This window comes from Pituophis catenifer, unplaced genomic scaffold (genome assembly GCF_029215685.1).
Source record: "Pituophis catenifer annectens isolate HBS135680 unplaced genomic scaffold, rPitCat1.0.hap2 SCAF_2, whole genome shotgun sequence".
Classification (NCBI taxonomy): Eukaryota; Metazoa; Chordata; class Lepidosauria; order Squamata; family Colubridae; genus Pituophis; species Pituophis catenifer.
This window is the reverse complement of record NW_027256882.1, coordinates 149,001,406-149,014,238: the sequence shown is the minus strand read 5'-3', so window position 1 is coordinate 149,014,238 and position 12,833 is coordinate 149,001,406. Positions and strand designations below refer to the sequence as shown.

The 12,833-nt window shown below is 41.9% G+C and overlaps 1 protein-coding gene across 1 annotated transcript; it reads right to left on the bottom strand.

Annotated features, from left to right (window-relative positions):
• Window positions 1–2,145: 2,145 nt before the first annotated feature.
• LOC139312733 (tubulin alpha-1C chain) lies at window positions 2,146–11,858 on the bottom strand. Its single transcript, XM_070937761.1, has 4 exons — window positions 11,754–11,858; window positions 5,788–6,010; window positions 4,174–4,322; window positions 2,146–3,230 (listed from the first exon to the last, which is right to left on the bottom strand). The coding sequence occupies exons 1-4, from the start codon at window positions 11,754–11,756 to the stop codon at window positions 2,256–2,258; spliced, it is 1,350 nt and encodes a 449-aa protein (XP_070793862.1). The 5' UTR covers window positions 11,757–11,858; the 3' UTR covers window positions 2,146–2,255.
• Between the last annotated feature and the right edge of the window lie 975 nt (window positions 11,859–12,833).

Genomic DNA, 12,833 nt, shown 5'->3' with positions numbered 1-12,833 from the left:
GGTGCTCCGGTAAAATAGACAACGCAAAAGAATTGTAGCTATTTCCCCCCCTCAAAATTCCTTTTTCCCACAATAGCTTAGTGGGCTGAAAACAAAACAGACTCTTCTAGCTTCAGATTTATTCAAAAGCAAGCGTGGTAGAGGTGGAAGTAATAGCAGCAGTCATTAGCTTAATGTCTTCCTTACACATCCAGAAGGCAATTTGGCATGGACTGATGTTCTCACGCATAAGAACTTGAATTCCAAGCAGCAGATTTAGCAGTTATGACTGAACAACATTTATTCTGTGGTTTCTAACCCAACTGTATCTGGATTCAGAAGCAAAATAGGATCAAATCCGGGTTAGTCTGGAGACTATGCCACCAGGAAATCTCAAGGCTGTAGACTAGATTGGAATATCTACATCCATCCTACAAAAATATTCCAGAAAATGGTTGTGATAAACTACTTGACTGTTGTCAAGAAAACTACTCTGCTCTCTTACCCATTCAACTTTTCCTGTTTATTAACCTAGAAAAGGCTTTTCTAGAATAGACTAGAAGTTTACTGACCTAGGCAAGTGTAAAGCATGCATTTCAACAGTAGGGCTTCCACAAGTCTTCTGTAATGGTTCATCCACAAAAGACTTAACATGTTGATTGTAGCATTCCTTCTGAGCAGTATAAAAAAGCTTGTTCTTACATCAAGTTACTGAAAAACTCTTAAGGTTTGGGAGGCATTATTTTTTTAGATACATATCTACTGGTATGCATTTGTAAAAATGATTTGCTGTATCTTAATCATTGCACAAAAAAATCTTTGTACATTCTATGATTAAAATACTTTTTCTGCTTTATCTGTTTCCTACATAGCTTTTGGCACTGAATTCAGTTCATTTTTATTCCAACTCTTACTAATGTATCTCCTTTTAACCTTGCAAATGCATATTTTGTTCTTCCAGCATAGCTTCTGTAATTACATGCACAACTGGGAATTATACATGAAGAGCTTATTATGGAGTGCAATTTGCACAGCAGCTTACTATGGAAATATAGGCCCAAATCATCAGGAGAATAGACAGAAACACATGCATCAGCTGCTCCTGAGCAAGGTGACTCCTTCCCTACTCTTATTAATTTTGTACCTGTGAAACTCAAAGCTTCTTCCAATTCCATGTACAATCCTTTCTCTTTACTTCTTCATGTATGCATAGATGTGATGGAACCACAACACAGAGTTCTATGGTCAAGGGTGAGATGCTTTAATAATTGAAAAGGTAACAAAATGGCCACTTGGAAAACACTAAAATGTTTTATCTTTCAGTTCTGTGACTTTTTAGAAACTTATAGGGATCCCAAGTTTTTAAGCATTGATTTTCTCTTTCCATGGGCAAAGCAGGAGTTTTGCTCTTCAGCAACTTCTGCAACACTTCCCACCAACTGTTTTACAAAGCAGCAGCTGCTAATTTCTTAGGCCCCTTCCAATAAGATCCACAGCAATGGGGAGGGGGTGTCTTTGAATGCATAACCAGAGCACCTAACACTCAAGTTTGTATACTGAGCAAACTCTATGGTTAGGCCTTGCAGGAAATACCTTAGAAAGTCCAATCTGGTTTCTCCACTGAGAACACTACAGTCCTAAGGCTTTGCAGACTTCTTTAAAAAAAAAAAACAGGCACAGCTGAAATATACAAATTAAGCAAGAACTTTACTCTTAGCTCTGCCAGTTTCAGATTCATTTTGATAACTGAGCTGATTGTTTACATAACACACATGTATGGGTATGCATTTTTTCTTCTGCCTGGAAGTACAAAGGATCTTCAGCCTGTCCTTATGAAGGACAGCTCCTCTCATTCCAGATATCCACGCTCCCTTACATACTCAAAGCAGAACCAGGAATTCCTAATTTCTCCCTCTACAGAATTTTAAAGGGAATCACAAAACAATGTTCAGAGAACTGAAAATTTTTGCACTGAGGGCTCAGGGGTTCAAAGTCCTCTACATTTACACTCTTCACTTGACTCTACATTTTTAACATACTCTCTGCTGTGTAGCCATTCAAGTTCTGCCAAGCTAACAGACCATACCATTTATTCATTTAACAAACACACTCCCAGCTAACACCCGAACAGCGGAAAGGGCAGAGTTTGTTCTCTAAAGAAAGAAACAAAACTGCTTTCAGCTGAAAGACTTTTAATAAGCTTTAACACAATAGACAGTTATATAAATCCAGAAGAAGGCAGGGGTGATGAATGGAAAAATTAACACAATAAAGAATCAGTATTCTTCTCCCTCATCTTCCCCATCAGCACTATCGGCCCCTACCTCCTCATAATCCTTCTCCAGAGCAGCCATGTCTTCCCGAGCCTCTGAGAACTCCCCTTCTTCCATCCCTTCCCCAACGTACCAGTGGACAAAGGCACGCTTGGCATACATCAGATCAAACTTATGGTCCAGGCGGGCCCAGGCCTCAGCAATGGCTGTGGTGTTGCTCAGCATGCAGACTGCACGCTGCACCTTGGCCAGGTCGCCTCCGGGGACCACGGTTGGGGGCTGGTAGTTGATACCAACCTTGAAACCAGTGGGGCACCAGTCTACAAACTGGATGCTGCGTTTGGTCTTGATAGTGGCAATAGCAGCATTGACATCTTTGGGAACAACGTCACCACGGTACAACAGGCAACAGGCCATGTATTTACCGTGACGGGGGTCACATTTCACCATCTGATTAGCTGGCTCAAAGCATGCATTAGTGATCTCTGCTACAGTCAACTGCTCATGGTAGGCTTTTTCAGCAGAGATGACCGGAGCATAGGTAGCCAGAGGGAAATGGATTCTAGGGTAGGGCACCAAGTTGGTCTGGAATTCTGTCAGATCTACATTCAGGGCACCATCAAATCGCAGAGAAGCTGTGATGGAGGACACGATCTGGCTGATAAGGCGGTTGAGATTGGTGTAGGTGGGGCGCTCAATGTCAAGATTTCGTCGGCAAATGTCATAGATGGCTTCGTTGTCTACCATGAAGGCACAGTCGGAGTGCTCCAGGGTGGTGTGGGTGGTCAGGATGGAGTTGTAGGGCTCAACGACAGCTGTGGATACTTGGGGAGCTGGGTAGATGGAGAACTCCAGCTTGGACTTCTTGCCATAGTCTACGGACAGGCGCTCCATCAGCAAGGATGTAAAGCCAGAGCCAGTGCCACCACCAAAGCTGTGGAAGACCAGAAAACCCTGGAGACCTGTGCACTGGTCGGCCTGTTGGGAAAAACAAAGTGGATTCAGTGTCAATTTTAAGAACCAGATTTTTCTCTCATTGATTTTCAAGCATTTTCTTAAAACATCCTTAGCACTCAAGAAAATACAAGAAGAAATTCAATCCCCTCCAGTTGCTTGAGAATATTCTGTAGCCTATTGTAACTTCAAAATAGCTATAAACCATAAGATCCAGCCTCCTAGATGATGGTGAATGCCAAATTCTACAGCCCCTGCCAATTATCATGAACGAGAGCAGCTTAAATCCAAACACTTCAATAGGACTGAATCACATTTAGAAGGCTGCTCGGGAATTGTCCTTCCTTCTCATTTGTTTCCTGGTAATAAAAGTCTTTATATTTCTCCTCCACAACATCATTCCTGATCTAAGATGTAATTCTTTTCATTCTTTTGATGACTCAGATGGTCAATCTCTTTAAAAAACCATGATTTAAGCCACTGTTTGCTAAACTTTATTTTGTACAGTATACCAGTGACAACTCACATGATGCAAAACCACAAGCAGTGGTTTAGAAATAAAAAACTAGGTTCAAACATAACTGCACCAAAAATAAACCCACATTTTATGACTTACCTGACTTTCAAATCCAGCTACTGTCAAACTAATTTCCCACAAACCTGTTGCAAATACTCTAAGATTTCTATGTGACTTCACTCTCATTCACTCATCACATTTACTGTTCAAAACTCAATCATGGCTAAAAAGAGAATAAATTGTTTGCCAGTAAGCAGAAGATAAAGTAGGAAACATTCAGTAAGTCACACTAGAAGCAGCAGATGATTCTATACTGTGAAACTAGCAGATACATCAGGGGATCTTATCCCACTTAATATTGGGGTTTTTATTTTTAGAACTATGCATCTCCACAGTTCTTTATTTCACATTTCCAAGTGCAGGGCTCCTTCAGGAGCAGCAATTACCCACCAATTTCCTAATCCTGTCAAGGACCAAGTCAATGATCTCTTTGCCAATGGTGTAATGCCCCCTGGCATAGTTGTTAGCAGCATCTTCTTTGCCAGTGATCAGTTGCTCAGGGTGGAATAGCTGGCGGTATGTTCCAGTGCGCACTTCATCTGTGAAAAGAATTAACGAAAAAGGTATTTAGTTTGTTGTGACATTGTGTGATCAAGAACCCAAGATGTTTGTTCAGAAATGTATTTACTGAGAAAGCTTTCAGAAATTTGTCTTCAGAAAAATTGAACTTTGGGGTAAACTAAGAGATGGCATTGAGATCATTACAGAGGACAAGAATCCAGAATGAAGATGAACTGTGGAAGTGGCCATGTTTTTCTGCCTCAGTACAGAGTAAAGGCACCTTAAATATTAATTTCAGTGTATTCCAATTGCTCTCAATCGCATTGTTCAATTGCACAACTTCTTCTTCATTCTGGATTGTCCTGTTTCACTTAACAATCATTAAATCATGTTTAATGACCATCACAAAAAAAATTGTAAAATCAAGTTAGTTAGATGACTTGCTTTATAACCACAACGTATGACCATAATGGTCAGACTCCGTTATAGTCATGTTGAGGGCAACCTGTAATGTATTATAAGTAGACTAATAGGGACCACCTTTGGTGGGAAGGTAACAGCTTTCTGTGTGCCTTTGGCCACATGACCACGGAGACATCTTCGGACAGTGCTGGCTCTTCAGCTTTGAAAGGAGATGAGCACCACCCCCTAGAGTCTGGAACGACTAACACATATGTACGAGGGGAACCTTTACCTTTAATGGGAAGATACGGCATTTAAATCTTTATTACTGTTCACAATACAGAGTCCCCTTTGGGAGAGGATGGGCAGCTATATAAATTTGATAAATAAAACATTGAACTATATGCCAAGGTTTTAGAATATGGTTTTATTGAACATGGGAGTAGGTAGTAGAATATTGAGAAATTGGAGATCTGATTGGCAGCATGGAAGCTTCCAGCCTAATATGGCTTCCAAAGCTGATCTCCTATTTGGAAAGGTGTTTGGAGATCTCATATTATTCCAGATATTAAAGAAATGGCTGCAAGAAGTGTGTGATATGTTTTAGAAAAAAACAATTTTTTCCTACTAATCAGATGCAGCAGTAAACGTTACTATGTCACAGATTTTGTGATATTTTACAATATTTTGTATTTATAAGCAGAACATCCAGATTCAGCCTGTTTTGTTCCATAGTGTATCAGCCTTGTGAACTCTCAAGCTTACGCTTTCTGCTATGTATTCAAGTTAGATAGTGATTAATATTTATATGTTAGGGTGTAGGTATATACATAAGTATGTATATAGCATATGTATGTTATGTATATGTACACTTTTGAGAGCAGGCAACAGAATTTTGTTTTTAATGTGTGCCAGAGTGCCCACATTCAGGTATGTCACGATGTTCTTCAGGATCTAAGCCTGGTTTGTTTGTTTCCCTTACTTGAAATGCAAGGGACTGGACCTCTGACTTGAACAAGAAATTTTTGTTTTTCTATGAACCTCTAACCTTTCTTGCCACTGAGTATTTCTAAAATGTTAATATTACTGCAAGTAACTCACCTATCACCGTTGGCTCCAAGTCTATGAACACGGCCCTGGGGACGTGTTTGCCAGCTCCAGTCTCACTGAAGAAGGTGTTGAAGGAGTCATCCCCTCCCCCAATGGTCTTGTCACTGGGCATCTGCCCATCTGGCTGGATGCCATGTTCAAGGCAGTAGAGCTCCCAGCAGGCATTGCCAATCTGGACACCGGCTTGGCCAACGTGGATGGAGATGCACTCACGCTGTGGAGAGAAACCACTTCCATTATATTTATTCTAGAACAAGTACACCACAATTAGCAATTGGCTGCAATGATTAAACCACTCACCAGTTGAGGAAAGTCCCAAGTAGCAATAAATAATCATCTGTTTTCATGCAACATGAAGCATGAGCTATTAACAAGACTTAAGGGCATGGTTGTGCTAGAAATTATTAGCTCTGTCTGTCTCTGTCTGGATGTTGTGAAAGTGCAGCTATGGTTGAAATTTTGGTGCAATGCTAACAATTACTTCTTCTTCTTGTGCCATATTCGTCATCGGATGTTGGCGATCCTATTTTTATCAACAGTCTCAAGAAAAAGTGCTGTTGAGTTTTGTCCAAACCAGCCCCTTAGATTTTGAAGTCATGATGTTCTTCTTCTGCCTGGACCTCATTTGCCTTCAATCTTTCCTTGGAGGATTAAGTGAAGGATGCTGTATTTTTCTGGGTGTCACATCACATGTCCAAAATATCCTAACTTTTGCTTTTTTATGGTTTTGATAATTTCCCTTGGCTTTCCCAGGCAGCTTATCACCTCCTCATTTCTCATTTCAATCATTTCTCATCTCAATGCTAACAACTACCTGGTCTTAATTCACTGGATGGTTAAGCGCCAATCATTGCAACAGTCACAATTTCTACCCCCGTTTCTCAATATGTATCTTTATCACTTGCTTCTGCAACTTCTGGAAATGAAGGAAAGCTGGATAAAGCACAGAAATCACCCATTCAGAACATTCTTCTATATTATTTAATAACTGGCCAGCAAGTAAACAACCCAGCAGGCTTTTGATCATCAGTTCAGGTAGATGCAGTAATGTTTAGTTTATTTTGATTTGTATTTGATTTGTATACCGCCCTACTCCCAAAGGACTCAGGGCGGTGAACAGCCACAAGATAAAAACACATAAATACAAAATTTAAAAACAGAATAAAACCGAATTAAACTATTTGGCCGAAGACAAATTTAAAAACACCCCAATAAATTAAAAACAAATTAAAATTTGCGTTTTAAAAGGGAAAAATTAGGCCAGGCCAGTCTGATGGAATAAAAAGGTTTTAAGAGCGCGGCGGAAGGTGCGTAGATTCGGGATCCTCAGTATCTCAGGAGGGAGCTCATTCCAGATAGTAAGTGCCCCCACAGAGAATGCTCTCCCCCTGGGGGCCGCCAGTCGACATTGTTTGGCCGATGGCACCCGGAGGAGCCCCTCTCTCTGTGACCTACCCAGCATGAAAAAGAGTTGGTGATAGGGATTATGGGAGTTTATGGTCCAGCACACCTGGACAGGGTCAGGATGGGGAAGCCTGATCCAAGGAACTCTTTTAGATGCCAACTTTGTACTTGCAGCTTTAAGAAAATGCCAAGCTAGGTAAATAGGAAGAACATTCTGAACCTGCACAATGCAGGTTCAGAATGTTCTTTCTATTTACCTAGCTTGGCATTTTCTTAAAGCTGCAAATGCATTAGCTATGAGGTTGGATTCCAGTTTATTTTTCAATAATGAAAAACACAGAAACCAGTATTCAAAGACAGGTCATTGGGCAGGAAAGTGCCAATAGCTTCATTTTTAAAAGGTGCAGCATCCGAAAAGTAGCAACTTTTTATGACGTACGTTGGGGTAAGGATGCAGCTACATTAGTTATATTCATCAACTATATTAAATATGGGAGCTGCAAGCACTTCAGACTTGATTTTCAAGGATGCTTTCCTGCGGGCAAGAGGGCAAAATATAATACCTGTCCAATGATCCTTAAAGCAGCTATATCTTTTTCCAGAATCGCATGGCTACCCCTTCATAGCTGCCACACAATCCCACAAAATGACCAGCTGGTTTATGTACTTTAAACACTTTTTTGTACCTGAATGCGAAGCACTGTCAAGCAAGCGTTATCCTGAGATGCAATTATGTGCAGAATATAGAAGCTTTCGTGGAGTAGTGTCGAAAACCCCCACACACACCTCAAATGTCAGTCTTTAAAACTGGCATACCAGAGTACTGTTATTTAAAACTGTTTCCAAAATATTTAGAAAAGCACCTTAATTTTAGTCCAATTATGGCTTTAAATACTTTTGAGTGTAAGCAAACCCGGTTAAAACTGGCAGCAGAGAATGCTGGAATTACATCTCTGCCTTCCTGTCTTCTGAAGAAATAAAACACGGCTGCATCAAGCTTTCTGTAATTCGAGAACATTCCTGATTGTACAAAATAAAGTTACTTTGGTCATGAAGCAATCTAGTATCATTGTAACAATGATTCAACTCTACTTTGATCCTAAACTTAGAAGGTCTCTTCGCTTCCTACCCCCAACCTCCCAAACCAGCTTAAACCTGCTGGCTCTGTCATCATCTGGCTCACAACACACAAGATATTAGATTAAACAGCAAGGCTTTAAAGGTGTTGTTTGAAGGGCTAAGGGTCAGGCATCACTGTGTCTTTTCAAAGGAGCAGGCAATGGACAGCACAATTTGATGCCTGTCACAAGAATTGGGGGAGGGGGGAAGGGCTTGATGGCCACTTTGGAGCTCAATGCATCTCCAAGAATTCACTTGGAGGTCAAGAGCTGAAAAAATGTCCTACACAAAGAGGACCATATTATAGACCGTAATTATAGTCCATACTTATAGCTTGCTCCTGGGGAGGAAAGCTACGGCAAATCTAGATAGCATACTAAAAAGCAGAGACATCACCCTGCCAAAAAAATTGCGTATAGTCAAGGATATGGTTTTCCCAGTTGCAATGTATGGCTGTGAAAGTTGGACCATAAGAAAGGCTGAGTGCCAAAGAATTGAGGCCTTTGAACTATATGGTGCTGGAGAAGACTCCTACGAGTTCCTTGGACTGCAAGGTGATCCAACCGGTCAGTCCTAGGGGAGATCAACCCTGACTGCTCTTTAGAAGGCCAGATCCTGAAGATGAAACTCAAATACTTTGGCCACCTAATGAGAAGGAAGGACTCAATGGAGAAGAGCCTAATGCTGGGAAAGATTGAGGGCAAAAGAAGAACGGGACGGCAGAGAACGAGGTGGCTGGATGGAGTCACTGAAGCAGTCCGCGTGAGCTTAAATGGACTCCAAAGGATGGTAGAGGACAGGAAGGGCTGGAGGAACATTGTCCATGGGGTCGCGATGGGTCGGACATGACTTCGCAACTAACAACAACAAATTATAGATCATATTTTATTACAATAAATTGTAAAAAAGGAAATTTCCTCAAAATATTTAGTGTTCTTTATTGAATAACATAAGGACAATAGAGATCCCCTATTTGGTTTGCAGCTTTCTTAAAAGATCCCTGGCACTTTTTTGTATCAGGGTCAGTGGGCGAAGCCTCCCACCGGTTTTACTACCGGTTCTATAGAACCGGGGGCAACCCACCACTGGTGCAGATGATTGAAAGCTGTGGCCCAAAGATTTATTTATTTATTTATTTATTAAATTTCTATGCTGCCCATCTCCCCTACAAGGTGACTCTGGATGGCTCCATCTTGATCTTCAAGATCTTGATGAAATCATGTTTAACTGATTCTGAGCTGGGAATATTAGTATAAGAGTGTCAAATGTTAGCCCCAAATCTCTAAAAGCTGGATTGACATTACTTTATACCCAAGCTTCCTTTCTGTTGTAGGTAAATACTAGCTATTCATTTATGAGAGCACCATGAAACATCTTGAATTCTTATTCTAAAAACGATGCATCTTTCTAGAAGGCTTGGAATGAGATCAGTAGAGACAATACAGTAAAAACCATGAAGTAAATGTACTTCAAAATTCCTATGTATCTTGAAACATGAAAGTGAAGCAAAAACATTTGGAATATAATTTCATTTGATGTAGTCTGCACTATTTTCAAATAGATGGCAGATCTTTGAATTATGGTGAGCCTTAAGAAACTCAGCCAACCATCAGCTTATACGAAGCCAAACAGCAGTTTATCTTAACCCTAACTTAAACACCGCTTTCCTGCCTAAACTTAACATTAAAAAAATTATCCCTCAGATCAAGGATTTGAACAATGTCAATTTAAATGATGCTCCAGATGCATTTCCTACAAACACTTGTCACCACTGCAAGTTATCCAATGGTGCTCTGCAGTAGTGACTTGATTTGGCCTGGACATCATATATGCACCAGATCCATTCAGAAATTCTCCTCTTCTTATTTGTAACTGGCTTTGTGCAATACTCCCAAAGCCTATTACAGCAAGTAGCAAAGCCACATGTTGACAAGGTCAAGCATGGCTACTTTCATTTCATTTATACTTTATTATGGTGTTTAAGGAAGCCTTTTTAAATGTGGCTTAAAATGCTAATGCTGGTCATTTTGCAATATTGTGACTTCCTGTTTTTATTGTTTTCGTGCCTGCTATAGAGAAATATTACCTAGGAAAGGGTTTTTTTAAAAAAATTAGTAGACACACTCAAAAATATTGGAAAAACAGCACGGATTATTTAACAGGATTTGAAACTTCAGTTTCTTTCATATGCTAATGTCTCCCTTTTCCCTGAAAAATGACTCAACAGGTATCTATGAAAAATGAAGGCAAAGAAGATGAGTCACAAGACTGAAGCATCAAGTCATATCCTGCTCCTAAAAGCAAGATAAAGAATCCCTATTAGGCCACCTCCTACTGGTAGCTTTTTTTTAAAGAGACAGTCTTCTTTTTCTGTGCTGTAGGAAGCCTGGAAGATTTGGGCAAGAGTTGCCCATCCATTTCGTGGAAAGAATATGGTGAGGATACAGGAGCCTTGCTCAAGATCTTAGAGCTTTTGACATGAGTTAATTACTGATATTACCACATTCCAAGACTTGATACCGATAAAAGAGGATATTTGTAGCTAGGGGCGGGAATGACGGGTGGTGGGTGCTTTCTGAGCTCGGTTGTCTCCTTGTAGACGTTTCATTACCCAAATTAGGTAACTAGGTTTGGGTAATGAAACGTCTTGCAACAAAATAACCAAGCTCAGAAAGCACCAACGAACCTTTCATTCAAAACTCAGTCTGTTCTTATCAGCTCCAAACCTCCAACTGCTTATCTCTAAATATCATGGATGATTTACTGCTCCCTTGGAGCAGTCTGCAGCCACATGCAAACCAACGATAGAGCTCTACTCTTTCAGCCACGAAAAATACGTAAAGCCGAGACGCAAGAAGGGAAATACTTTCAGAGGGTGTCATGCTCCAACGAAGTAGGATTGAGTTAGGTAGGGCATCCGGCGCAGGGACTTCCCGCCTTCTGATGGGCGAAACACCCTGCAGGAAAACGTCCCAACATCTATCTATCTACCCTTCCATTCATGCGGGCGGTCATGTGTGCTACTATCAGTCGGAGCTAGGAGCCGCTTCTTTCTACCGACTGAAACGGGGATCTCTGAATGCTTTAGAAACTTCAGAGTTGAACAGAGTCTCCCGCGGAGAGGGGCGGGGGGGGGGGAGAAAGTGAAAGCCGTAGTAGCGCTACTTCGAAGAAACAAGCCAGGACAAAGTTTACTTTTATCGCTCCCCGCACTTTATCTTTAACTGTGAAATAGCCCTTTAGGTCCGCTCTGATCCATCCCTCCTTCCATGTGTGGCGGGAGCCGGACAGGACCCCATTTTTACGACTACATTTCTTCCCCCCCCCCCCAACTCGCTTTCAGCGCCCCCAAATCATCCAAAATCGGAAAAATTGTCCCTTTTGATTTAAAAAAAAAAAAAAAAAACCATTCGCAGAATCCTTTGTTCGCTTACCATGTTTTGTTTCGTGGAAACCGGGATACCGGGAGAAAGCACCTCCAACAAGCGGATCGAGAGTCTTCCTCACTAATCGACCCGTTTAGGAAGCCGCCAGTGAGCCAAAACTTCTTGTTAGCTAAAGCAACCCCGGGCGGCGCCTTTTATAGCGCTTGGGCGTGTCCTAAGGCAAGGGGGCGTGGTTAAATGGGAAGGTAACGAAGGAGGCAGGTTTTACTTTCCCTTCCTCGCCCTTCAGCTGCCGCCTAATTGGCAGGCTCGAATGTCCCGAAATCTGAACGGAATGACATGCGCAGGATACAATGAGAGGGGGAGGGAAGAAAAGCCAGCTTGGGGGGGGGGGCTGCACCCCTTGGCGGGCCCCTAAAGCGGGTGGGTCACGCGCTCTCCACCCCACCCCCACCCCCTCGTGGGTCCAGAAGAGACTTCGCCGTCCAATTTCGGATCGTTCTATAAAATGCCTATCAAAAGAAATTAATTCTAGCTAAGTGTTGTTTCCAGGAAAACCGAGACGCCTCACGATGAACCGCAGCGAGGCATTTCTCTTGGGTAGAATTTAGCCGCCGAGGCAAAGGTTTCCCTCGCTCTTCTCTCCGGTCTTTAGTGCGGGGAAAAAAATTACGGTGTGGGAAGCAACCGGGCAGATTTATGGAGAAGTTTTAGGCGAGAGGAAGGGAGGACTTGTTGAAGGAGACCTCCACCGGGAGCCAGAGATGGGAGGGAGGGAGGGGAAGAGTCGCCCTGTTTTCAAAGTGCCGTCGCTGCACATTCCGAAAAGATGGCGGGGCTGGTCCGCTGCGGCAGAAACGAAGCCCCGGCATATCTTTGGCGGAGGAAGGTCAAACGAGCAGGGCTTCTGTGTCACACTGAGCTTCTCTTCAGGGAGTCCTCATGAAATATTTAATATTTGTGATGCCTTTTTAAAAAGAATTTTATACTCTCCCTTCTTTCAATGATCTCATTTTTTTTTTCCTGTCAGCAGGCTGGCCCAGTAGCTTTCAGCCAGGGTACTTTTCATGGCTGGGTTCACATCCCATGCTAAGGGTTCACATAAGTGTGCTAGAACAAAAAGACCAT